This window comes from Danio aesculapii, chromosome 16, assembly GCF_903798145.1.
Source record: "Danio aesculapii chromosome 16, fDanAes4.1, whole genome shotgun sequence".
Lineage (NCBI taxonomy): Eukaryota > Metazoa > Chordata > Actinopteri > Cypriniformes > Danionidae > Danio > Danio aesculapii.
Window position 1 is genome coordinate 35444770 of NC_079450.1, and position 12650 is coordinate 35457419.

Sequence of the window (12650 nt, forward strand, 5' to 3'; positions counted from 1 at the left end):
ATTTGCATGTGTTTTTGATGCCTGTGATTGTAAAATGATTTTAAAAAACATTCAGGTATAAGAAATTGTACCTTAATTATGATTAATTTTGTTGATTTATTTTTATCATTCAGTTAATTGAATACTGTTAGACTCTGGAAATGATAAAACTTTTTCTTGACTGTATTTACAGATTGTTATGCATGAAAATACTCACAACACATGCAATTACAGAAATGCGCTGCAAATAACCCTAACCCCAAAAAGTTTATGAATTGTTTATTCGATTTTATGGAAATGCAAATGGTAACATTATTTCATCAATCTCTGACTAAACACGCGCATGAAAATACTCACAACACATGCAAATAGAGAAACGCACTGCAAGTAGCACAGACCACAATGAAAATGTGTCAGGGGACCCCTAAAAGCTTATAGATTGTTTATTAGATTTTATGGAGATGCAAACAATAAACATTAATTCATCAATCTCTGACTAAACCTGCGCATGAAAATACTTACAATACATGCAAATACAGAAATGTGCTGCAAGTAACAAAGACAACAACGAAAATGTGTCGGGGGACCCCAAAAAGTTTATAGATTGTTTATTAGATTTTAGGGAGATGTACTCCCATTACAGAATCCTCCCAATTGATTTAACATTTTAAATTCTTTTATAATGTCTGAGAAATATTAAATCATTTGGTGAAATAGTGTTTATATCGCAATATATCACATAATAAAAACATATTACAATGTTAGATTTTTCCAATATCGTGCAGCGGGATCTGGTACTGTTTTACAGTGGGAGAGCACTTGCATTGTATAGATCACTCAGACTGACAGCTTTTGCATTTTCCATTTGGCATAGAACAGAAGCCCACATCTGGAAGATCAGTGCTCATCCACTAGAATCTTATAGCGTCTTTCTTGTTCTTTACATGTTTACTATGTAGGATTTTTGCTTCTTTCCAACAGAATCTATTTTGTGAACTTGCTGTCAATCCTACTGACTCCACCATTATGTAGCCTTACCAGTGGTATACAATAGAGAAATTTTTTAAAAAATGTAACTAACTTGAACCTGAATGCTTTTATAATGTTGTGTCAAACACAAGTGCAAAACAAGCGTTTCAGCTTAGCACATTTACATTAAAAACAATGTAAAACAAGGCAAACGTAATTGAAAAGCATATTTTGTGAGAATGGTCCTTAAAGTGATACGTCACCCAAAAATGACACAGGCGTGGTTTTAAAGTTTTGTGAGTTTCTTTTTTTCTGTTCTGGTCTAAAAAGGAGGTGTGTTGAGGTGCATTGTTGGCGCGTTGCTGTTTTGAAGAACTGAAATTATTTAAAGTTCAGCGCAGAGTGCGTTAGTTATGCACCTATGCAGGTTCAAAATGCTTACACATTGCTTAATACACACAGGATGTACAGCAATACACAAATATCTTTACATATGAAAAAATTAAAGGATTAAAATGTTACAAAAAATATTATTTTCTACATAAAACTAAATATAAAATTCTACATAAAAATTAAATACAACACGTACAACACCGTTTCCTTATCCATGAAAGTAAAGAGTAAAGTAAAATAAAGAGAACGTGAGAAAGAAGCCGAATGAAGGAGATATTGCAGATGGTTTGTTTAACTGTTTTCTCACTAGTGAAACATTCAGTTTTTCTTCTTACAAATTTCACCATGTAAATATCAAATGCGCCATGGTGCGAAGCAACTAAGTCCTAAAGGGAATGGGAGATGAGACTCTGATTGGTTTAATTCATGTTATGCTCAAAAAACTCACATAACTCATCAATAGAATAAGCACAACCCTGTTAGACCCTGTGCTGGGGAGCAAAGCGTATTTTTCCATCCTTAAAATAGCAAAAGTGGATTCGGACATGCGCTTTAGACTTTGCGCCTAGATCGTTAAAATAGAGCCCATATTCTCCAAGTGGAAATCTTTTTCATGTGAACCTTCTGGTGCTTGGATTTAATGTGACTTCTTTGTGAGTGTTGCTGCACATATTGCTACATTTGACAACATAAAAATATATTATTGCTAGAAAATCTCACAGAAATGTAAACAAAAGCAAGTCTGTTTTGACATATTTTAAATGTGTGTTGTGTACACTGATTTTATATTGAACTTCATTGCCTTTATTTTATGGAACTGTCTTCTGACGCCACACACTTTGTTTTAGCTTCAACATTTTTTTTCCCTGGTGACCTCGTCTGTCACACTGAAAACATCACATGAAAACAACCAAATACAGCAGTTTAGCACACATTCACAGAACAACAATGGAAAGCAGTGAAATGGAATGGGAAAAAAATATGCCAGTAGTGTGATAAAAACTCTGTTCACCCTCCTGTAAAAAATTCCAATTCTTGGTTTGTGATGACAAAATGACTGCATGTCACATTTGACAATGGATCTTGTTGCAATAAAATTTCTATCTGACCACACTTTAATTATTAAATCACAGTAAGATGTTTACATCACAAGAGAAGCTCCAGTTGTTTTTAGCAGCTTTCATTATTCTGATTATTCGCAATAGGAAATGTTGTTAATTTAAAGGGCACCTATGATGAAAATCATCTTTTTGTAAGCTGTTTGGACAGAACTGTGTGCAGGTATAGTGTGTCCACAGTCATACTGGGGTGATATAAAGACAATATATAAATATATAAAGTCTCATTTTTTAAATTTTCCTGATGTTTAAAGATCCAAATCCCTCCCAAATTGAGGCCCACCGCAATGTGATGTAGGAGTGCGGTTTCCCCGCCTACCAATTTGATTGACAGCCGCATATTAACATGCCTCCGTAGTAACGCATATAACAAGTCAGGTCGTGCACAAAGCAACCAGGATTAAAAGATCTGTTCGGCTCAGTGTGATCATCAATCATCATCAAATGTGATCAAGAATGTGTTTTACAAGCTTAAAACAGTTTTAAATCAGTGCATGTTTGTAATAAATGACAGCGATTTTACCTTCTTTACTTTATCACCACAGCCGCATGTCAGTACAATTAGAAAAGAAGACGCTATAATCTCAGATTGTGGACGTTACATCAGGTTTATTTTGTACATTAACATGACGGATATCCATACAGCAGTGGATATAAATGTGTATCCTCTTACATTTGCGGTGCAAAAACAGTGCAAAGTTAAACGCGTACGAACTTTGTAACAACATTTTGTGTGACACATCGTTGCAGAAAAGCTTGAATTAACTCCACAACAAATACATCAAATAATCATTGGGAAAGTCCTTACTGTAGTATTTCTCACAAACGTTACTTGAGATCTGCTTCTTTCATGTCTGTCACTGTGCTGTTTATCTGACGCAGAAGAGGCGGACATTGAGGCACACTCTGACAGGCATGTGGGAACAGTGGGCGGGGAAAACTAGCATTAAAGGCACAGACAACAACAACAGCTACAATGTGTTCAGAGCAGAAAATTCAATATTCTGAAAGCTATAATAAATAACCTGATGGGTGTTTTGAGCTGAAACTTTACAGACACATTCTGGAGACACAAAAGACTTAAGTCTTGAAAAGGGGGTTAAATAGGTGCCCTTTAAATCTTAATTTTATCACTCATAACCAGCGTTTAATGGTATAAGTCTCATCTACTCACATGTTATGCTAACACATTTCCATGGCTGCTTATTTTGTTATTTTGCAATAACTCACTGTATCAGTTTTGTTGCACCATGTCTGCAAACTGTGCATTGAGTGTATTGACAGTTTAGTGATTTAAAAAACTTTAGAATAACACACAGCATCCATTTATGTCCAAACACATGCACACTTTCTTCAGAACAGTAAAAATTATCAAGGTGTTTACCTGACAGTTTATTGTGATAAAAATCAGTGTAAGCCACATAGTTTAGTGTGATTGTGTTTAATCCGATTAGGAGTTTATTTGCATTAGTTTGATTAATGTGTTGTGTTTACTAAAGTTTACTCAGAATACTCTATTCAATTTGCCTTAGATGTTGTACAGTATGCTGGAGCTGGGAATGACTTGAGTCACACTAGACTTGAGTCAATTTATGGTCCCACTTTATATTAGGTGGTCTTAACTACTATATGTACTTCACAGTATATTTAGATGAATAATTTGGTATATTACACTTAATTTGTAAATATACATGTCTCTACATTAAAATTCATTCATTTTTCTTCGGCTTAGTCTCTATTTCAGAGGTCGCCACAGAGGAATGGACCGCCAACTATTCCAGCATGTTTTATGCAGCGGATAACCTTCCAGTATTGGGAAACACCACACACACACACACACACACACACACACACACACACACACACACACACACACACACACAGACACACTCATTAGGGCTGTGCGATTTGGGGAAATTATCTAATTGCCATTTTTTTTTACAGATTTTGTATAACGGTCTCTGACATCATTTGGTTAATTTGAAGCCGTTTTAACAGGAGCAGTGATGTTTTACGACGCGTCCAAGCATTTATTTCTCAAGATTGATTTATTTGTCTTGCAAATGCTACAAATAAAAACAGGGCCAAAAAACTGTTTCCCTGCTACTCCTGCCAGCTAATCACCCATCACCTGTGTGCTATTACGCAAGTAGGTGAGCTAATGTAAAATGTAGGTGGAGCTAATCCATATCACTAAACCACTCAATCCATGACACAGAATAATACAGCATTATATCATTATTATAATATTAATTTCTCAAAAATTATACAACAAATATTTTAATCATTTAATACCTGTTATTAGCAAGTTGTATGGAAATGACTAAATTAACAACTCTTTTAGTATTTAGAGTATTAGTTAACTCTACATCTCTGACAAACTTCAGTGTCGAGATAATGCCCATGAGAAGAAACGCAATCCCGGGGCATGGAACTCTAAGCGGCGTCTGGTTCCTAATGAACGTACAATTAAGAACATCCAGACCCAAGAAAAAAATCAAAGTCTAAATTATATCACAACTAATAATGGGATCAGCTAAAAACATAAATGGTAAAATTAGAATAAAATTTAAGTCAGGTTGGACGTAGAGTTGAAAACAAATATAAATAAATTCAAATAAATAACACAATTCTTTTCAAAAGCGCTAAAAAGGTTTACATGCATTTAACCCTCAACCATTCATCAGATTTCGATGAGCTGTAAGAAATGGAATCTTACATCTCCTTTACTTACTACCCCCTCAAAAGAACCATGAGTATTTTACAACCCAATATGAACACAATACGTGCACTGCATTGCATTTATTTATTTACATAATAGTTAAGGTCAACTAAAATAAAGTGGGACCCAATTTACTTTGTGAGTTTATTGAGACAGAGACGATCAAAAATAAAAATAAAAACAATACTGTTTCACTTCTGTTGATGCACTGAGCAGCAATATTGGATATTGAATTTGAGGTTGTTGAGGTTTAAATGGAACAAATGGAGTCCACCATCATCCTCTAAAACACATTAATAAAACATTCCGCTCACTAATTAACCACCTCTGTTTTGGATGTAGATTCTAGGATCTCTACAATTCTAGGTAGAACTAAAAAGCCTACCTTTTGGAACAGGTTTTTGCATTGGGAACGTGCCTGATGTCCTACAATGCTGGCAGCTCACTAGGTTTTGCAACAGAGCTCTAGTCACTGTCACACATGAGTCATTAAGCACAAGGCTGGTCTGGGTCTGATAATGTTTGTTTCAGAGTGTCACAGCGCTGGTCTCTGGTGGAAAACAAGATCTGAGTTCATTTATAACACAGCGGAGGGAATAAGAAAGCAAAAAAAATCAAGAATAAGACGAATGCAGTGGAATGGAGTGAAAATCAGAATGAGCGAGAGAAATCAGTGAAAGAAAGACAGAAGAGTCAAAAGGAGGTATTGAGAGTATGAGAAAGAGAGAGTGTGGAGAGCATTGATTTCTCTCCTCCCTCAAGCTAATTAAAGTTTGGCACTGGCTTTACTGTGCATGCAGGCTCCCTTGAGAGCGCAGCTAGTTATTTACATTTTCACTGGGCTTTGTGTTGCCACCGACTCACTTTGTTCCCAGCAGCACTGCAAACACACAGATGCACGCTGTTTACAAACAACCGCAGACACAAACCATCTAAGGTATAGAGCTGGGTTTGGACCCCCTAATCCCAGTGTCTTTAGGATTTTGCCCACTAACTTGTTTTCTTTTCCCACAGGTCTGCTGAGACTGGAAGAGCTGATAAGGCGTTTTCTGATCTCTCGAGAGACACTGTCAATCAGGATGTTGGATGACAACCTTGACCCAACGCCATTACTGAAGGAGATTCGAGATGACAAAATAGCTACAATAATTATTGATGCTAATGCGTCCATTTCTTACCTTATACTGAAAAAGGTAAGCATGTATACAGTATCTAAGTGCTGTTGCATTTTCGCCCACCTCAATCCCTTACGTTCTCTCACATTTCACCTGCTTTTGAATGAATTGATAATATCATATACTGTAAAAATTGCCATGATTTCAATGGTAAAGAAAAGCTGTCTTGAAAAATTGGTAACTTGGTTAATAGTAAATTACCTTAATATATATGATGAATAACCATAAATTGACTTTCTCAGAATTCACTGCATAACACTTAACCAGGGGGACTGCTATCAAATAGTTGGCACTGACTTAAAAAGAGTTTCGGATTTTAGTTAACTTTTAAGGTCATACCATACACCGGGTGCAATAAGGTGCAAGACATGTTTTGCGCAACTTGTTGCTATTTTCAGACCAGCGCAACCCCAATGTTCCTGTTTTGAACCACATTGTTTAAATAGCAAATCCATTTGCGGTACTTTGTGGACTCATGGATGCATTGTTGGAGCTATTTTGAGAAACTGAAATAGACCACGCCATTGACAAAGTAAAAGCTGGTCTAAAGTCAAGCGCAGAGCGCGTTAGTTATAGATATAAAAACCACTACCTCCATGCCTTCTTCGTGTCTGGGGGGCTTTTTTTTGCTTTATTTTTTTGTTTATTCATGACAAGTTGCATTTTTACTATAATGTTACTATTATTAGCAGTATTATTTATTATATGCACATTTATATTAGCTTAGATTTATCCACCTGTTGGGTTTTGGAAATGTATGCATCACCATATGGAGCATAAGAACAGGACGTGTGTTTGGATATAACTTCGTTATTATTTTTCATTTATTCGTTTGCAGGAAATTAGAACTGAATTTAGAACAAACAAAATTAAATATATAGGTTAATTGATGTCATCAGTGGGATGCTACAACACAATTTCCTAATCCACGAAAGCAAAGGAGTGAAGTAAACAGGCTCATTCTTTGTCTTTGTGCAGATGGTCTGTTTAACTGTTTTCTCACTAGTGAAGCATTCAGTTTTCCCATTCAGTTTTTCCACTTACAAAGTCATTTAAATAGCAAATGCGCCAAGGCGCGACACAACTGACTCTTAAAGGGAATGGGAGATGAGACTTTGATTGGTCTAATGCATGTTATGGTCAAAACACACCCAACTCATTAAGAGAATAAGCGTAACCCTGTTAGACCATGTGCCGTGGTGCAAACCATATTTTTCTGGCCTTAAAATAGCAAAAGTGGATTCGGACGCACCCTTAATACTTTTGAGTCACATGCTTTAGACTTTGTGTCTAGATCTTTAAAATAGAGCCCTTAGTTTTTCTTTATCAATTATATTCATTAGAGTTTTATTTTACATCTAATTTTCATAAATAATATTTATTGCATTACTTTCTTATTGCAGCACCTTCTATACACAGGGTTTCTGCTGGTTTCACAAAGTCAAATTTAAGACTTTTTAAGACCTTTTTAAGACCATGAAGAATGGATATTCAGATTTCTATAGGACTAAATGCAAAAGATTTTTAATGGCCCAGAATGAAAAAAATTGTACAGTACTTGTCCTATCAAAAAACTAATTCTAAATAGTTATTTCTTAGCCACATATTTTAAATATTTTGGCAAAACAAGCAGACCGTAGTTATATACATATATATTTTTGCAACATACCTATTACACATAATTCACAACATAAAGTTCACAACATTTTAAGACTTTAAGACTTTAATATATACCCTGTATGTATTAGTTTGTTTCTCTGCTTGTTTGAAAAGTTGTTTGTGATGAGCATCGGTTAATCATATGACTTATCAAGATGCTTATGTTTGTGTTTTTGTGTGTTTAAATGTATGATTTGTAGATGTTGGCACCTAAAAACATTAGTGTACACTACCTGACTAAAGTCTTGTCGTCGATCCCAGTTGTAAGAGCTACAAATAATAACTTGACATCTAGTTGATCATTTGGAAAAGTGACAGAAGGTAGATTTTTCAGATGAATCATCTGTTGAACTGCATCCCAATCATCACAAATACTACAGAAGACCTATTGGAACTCGCATGAACCCAAGATTCTCACAGAAATCAGTTAAGTTTGGTGAAGGAAAAATCATGGTTTGGGGTTACATTCAGTATGGGGGCGTGCAAGAAATCTGCAGAGTGGATGGCAACATCAACAGCCTGAGGTATCAAGACATTTGTGCTGCCCATTACATTACAAACCACAAGAGAGGGCAAATTCTTCAGCAGGATAGAGCTCCTTTTCTCATACTTCAGCCTCCACATCAAAGTTCGTGAAAGCAACCGAGATAAAGGTGCTCCAGAATTGGCCAGCCCAATCACCAGACATGAACATTATTGAGCATGTCTAGGGTAAGATGAAGGAGAAGGCATTGAAGAAGAATGCAAAGAATCTTGATGAACTCTGGGAGTTCTGCAAGAACGATGACTTCACTAATAAGTTCTTTGAGTCATTGCAGAGATGCAGTCCTCCAAGCTCATGGGAGTCATACACAATATTAATTATTTTTCCACTGCACCATGACTTTATTTTGTAAACTGTACATTATTTATGTTAAGTGAGAAGACATGTGTCTAAGCAAAGTCAGACCTTACTGTCTTAATTAAATAATTTAAAAGGCATGATCATTTTTTTTTTTTTGTAAAATAAGTGTAATCTAGAGGCCCTTGCCTTTCATATAAGCCACTTCTAATACCAAGTGATCAACTAGAAGTTAGAATTTGGATAGGAGACAAGACTTTTGTCAGGTAGTGTATAACACTAACATCCTGTACGGTATGGGGGTAGTTTACCATAAAATGTAGACATTTCTTTTAGGGTTTCTACCATATTTTTAATGGTAAATTTATGGCAAACAAAGCCACCTGTTTTTTCATTTATTTATTGATTGATTTTTACAGTGTAATGCTGTTTATCGACTGTATTCCATGAACACCAATGTCCTGCTTTCCATGCAGTTCTCTCATTTGCACACACACACACACACAACACAGTGAAATGTTTTCTTAACTGTTCTCCTTTTTAGGCATCAGAGTTGGGAATGACATCAGCGTTTTACAAGTACATCCTCACGACTATGGTAAGCTAGAGGAGGAGTTCTTGGCCTATTTTCCTGCAGATATATTCATGCCTGAAGCTCCATCTTCTGTATTAACAATTCATCTTTATTACGCAAACCATCTCACACTTCTCAAGCCAGCACCCCTCACAGCTTGAACTGCATAACATACATTCCTACTGCATAACCTACAAAACACAATCCGACAAGCAAACACTGCTACAGTATAACCACTAGTTGCTAATCTAACAGACATTGTTGCATTCACCTTAAAGAGATAGTTCAGCCAAAAATACAAATTTACTCACTACGTGCTTACCCACGAGTGGTTCCAAATATTGGTTTCCTTTTTTTCTGTTCAACACAAAGGAAGATATTTTGAAGAATGTTGTAAACAGCTGACATCTATAGTTTCTAAAAATTCTATGGAAGTCTCCAACATATTTTTTTATGTGTGTGTTCAGTGGACATGTTCACAATTTAAACTATCCATTTGGAAAACACTACATGATTCAAATCTGTAAAACACAAACCATCATACACTCGCTGACTTTGTTAATGGTTATTTAAAACAAGAAGAAGAAAAAAGTACTGAACATCATAAATTGCAGAACACACCAGACTTTGAAGTTGTTCAGAACACAACACAACTCGCATAGAAAGATGTGCCTTGTTGCTAGGAAACACATGACAAACTTACACAGTATGCATTCTAAAATTGGCTCAAAATGTCATACATGTTTGATACCCTTGGATTGAATGGAATCACAGTTTGAAGCTCAAATTCACACATCATGCACTACAGTATGTGATTTTCTGTCAATCGATACAGACTGACTGCATTTTCCCTTAACTCGACTAGACTCAGATTGCAAATGGGAAGATGTGTTGTGTTTTCCAGCCTTTACACACACTGCTGAAACCTCTAGTGACTAGTCTAAACTTTGTTAACCTTACACACTTTACTGAACCATGCACAGAATACTAACGCCTCTAGCCTTAAAATGTTACTTTCTGTTTACACCCACTACTTTCATTCCTAATCTAACTTGAAGGCCACCCCAAACTGGCATCAAAACATTAGCGGTGATGAAAGCTGACTGTGGTGTCACTGCATGTCACCTGAGGTTGTGCTAAAAATTTGCACTTGAACACAATGCAAAAACACTGACCAAGTATCACGAACACTTGATATCTGCATTGGGACAGGGGAAAAAACTCTTCAGACCAGTAGGTGGTGGTAGTTTGGTTTTTAGGGAATTTTTAGGGAAAGGAAGTACAGCAGAAATACTAACCATAACTCTGAAAGACTCACCTCTTGATGCCCTGTTCCCTTCAAAGTGATTTAGCCATCAGAGAGAGAAAAAGCATTTTCTAAAAATAACTGTTAGATCAGTATCCACAAATCAGCCGTGCACATACAATTTTTTGGCTAATTTACCATAAAAGTGTGGCTCAAACTTTGCTTGCACTACCAAAACCTGTCAACCTAACAAATGGAAAACCTTTTATACACTACTACTATGCATGCATAGTCACTATCAAGTGATAGCAATACAATTTGTTTACACAGTACTTAAGTATCTAATCACTAGTCTAGCCTAACAGATTACCAGATTCCTTTACATGCACCTCTGAAACTATAGTCACTAGTCTAACCAAACAGATCACTGAGCTCTACATTCACTAGTTTAACCTTGAAGATCACTGAACCTTACATTAAATACTAAAAGTCTAACTGCTCACTAGTCTAAACTGACAGATCCGATGCTTGATGCACAAAACGAGTTAAACAAACTCCAGGTTGCAGAGAAAGTTTTGGGTTGACACTGTCAAACAAACCCAACCTGGTTAAGATACCTGTCAACCCTCCCGTTTTTGCCAGGATTCTCTCGTATTTTACCATTCAATCCTGCTATCATTCCGTTTAAGCTTTTTCAACATATTTCTCCCATATGTTTAGTATGTCTTTGAAAGGTAAAAGTATTTTATTTTAAAAGTGAAAGTGTTTTATTTTGAACACAAATTGTTTTGTCTTAAATGAGCACAAAAAGTTACAAAAGTAATCGAATGCTTTCATTATAGATCCATGCGTTCTTAAAGGTGGATCAAAATGAGAAATTCGCTGCACAAAATAACTATAGTCACTTTAATCAATATTTAACTACAGTGAATGAAGAGGTGTGGGGAGGGGGTATATCCCATATTTTTACATCCGGTACAGTTATGGACATGAGAAAGTCAGTTTGAGTCTTTTCTAATGAATCATTGATTCACTCCTGTGCTGAAGATTAGGAGTTATTATTTCAGAAATATGACTTTAAATACATTTTAAATGAATTTACTGCGCGGTGGCAGAGTGGGTTGCACTGTCGCCTCACAACAAGAAGGTTGCTAGTTCGATCCTCAACTGGGTCAGTTGAGCATTCAACTTGGCATTTCTGTGTGGAGTTTGCATGTTCTCTCCATATTCACGTGGGTTTCCTCTGGGTGCTTTGGTTTCCCCCACAAGTCCAAAGACATGCGTTATAGGTGAATTGGGTTAGCTTAAATGTCCGTAGTGTATGTGTGTGAATGAGAGTGTATGAGTGTTTCCCAGTGATGGGTTGCAGCTGGAAGGGCATTCACTGTGTAAAACATATGCTGGATAAGTTGGCGGTTCGTCTGTGGCAACCCCAGATTAATAAAGGGACTAAGGTAAAAAGAAAATGAATGAATAAATTAATTTACAAACACTGCTGATACAGCAAGAGCTTAGGAAGGTAACTTAATGAAAATATTAATATATCAGTGCAAACAAATTAACTGATTTTAATAATGTAGGTTCACAAACAGCTCAAATACACTAATTCTAAAAGCTTTACATATTAAAAAGCTAAGTTATATGTAAACATTTAAAGGTAAATTATAATTTAAAGCTGCTATTAATATTCATTCATTCATTTTTTCGGCTTAGTTCCTTTATTATACCGGGGTCACCACAGCGGAATGAACCTCCAGCTTATCCAGCCGATGTTTTAGGCAGTGGATGCCTTACCAGCTCTTGCATTCGTAGTTTATGTGTGTGTGTGAATCCGTTGTGTATGTGTGTGTGTGTGTGTGAATGAGTGTGTATCTGTGTTTCCCAGTACTGGGTTGTGGCTGGAAGGGCATCCGCTGCATAAAACATATGATGGATAAGTTGGCGGTTCATTCCACCGTGGCGAGCCCTGAAATA

General features: G+C 36.2%; 1 protein-coding gene across 2 annotated transcripts in view; it reads left to right on the plus strand.

The window, feature by feature from the left end:
• The window catches only part of grik5 (glutamate receptor, ionotropic, kainate 5), a 183693-nt gene that overhangs the window by 136879 nt on the left and 34164 nt on the right, over nucleotides 1-12650 (plus strand). For both annotated transcript variants that reach the window (XM_056475318.1, XM_056475319.1), the window contains exons 7-8: nucleotides 6196-6374; nucleotides 9401-9454. In XM_056475318.1, the coding sequence (XP_056331293.1) occupies nucleotides 6196-6374; nucleotides 9401-9454 (233 nt within the window). The remainder of the gene's footprint in view (nucleotides 1-6195; nucleotides 6375-9400; nucleotides 9455-12650) is intronic.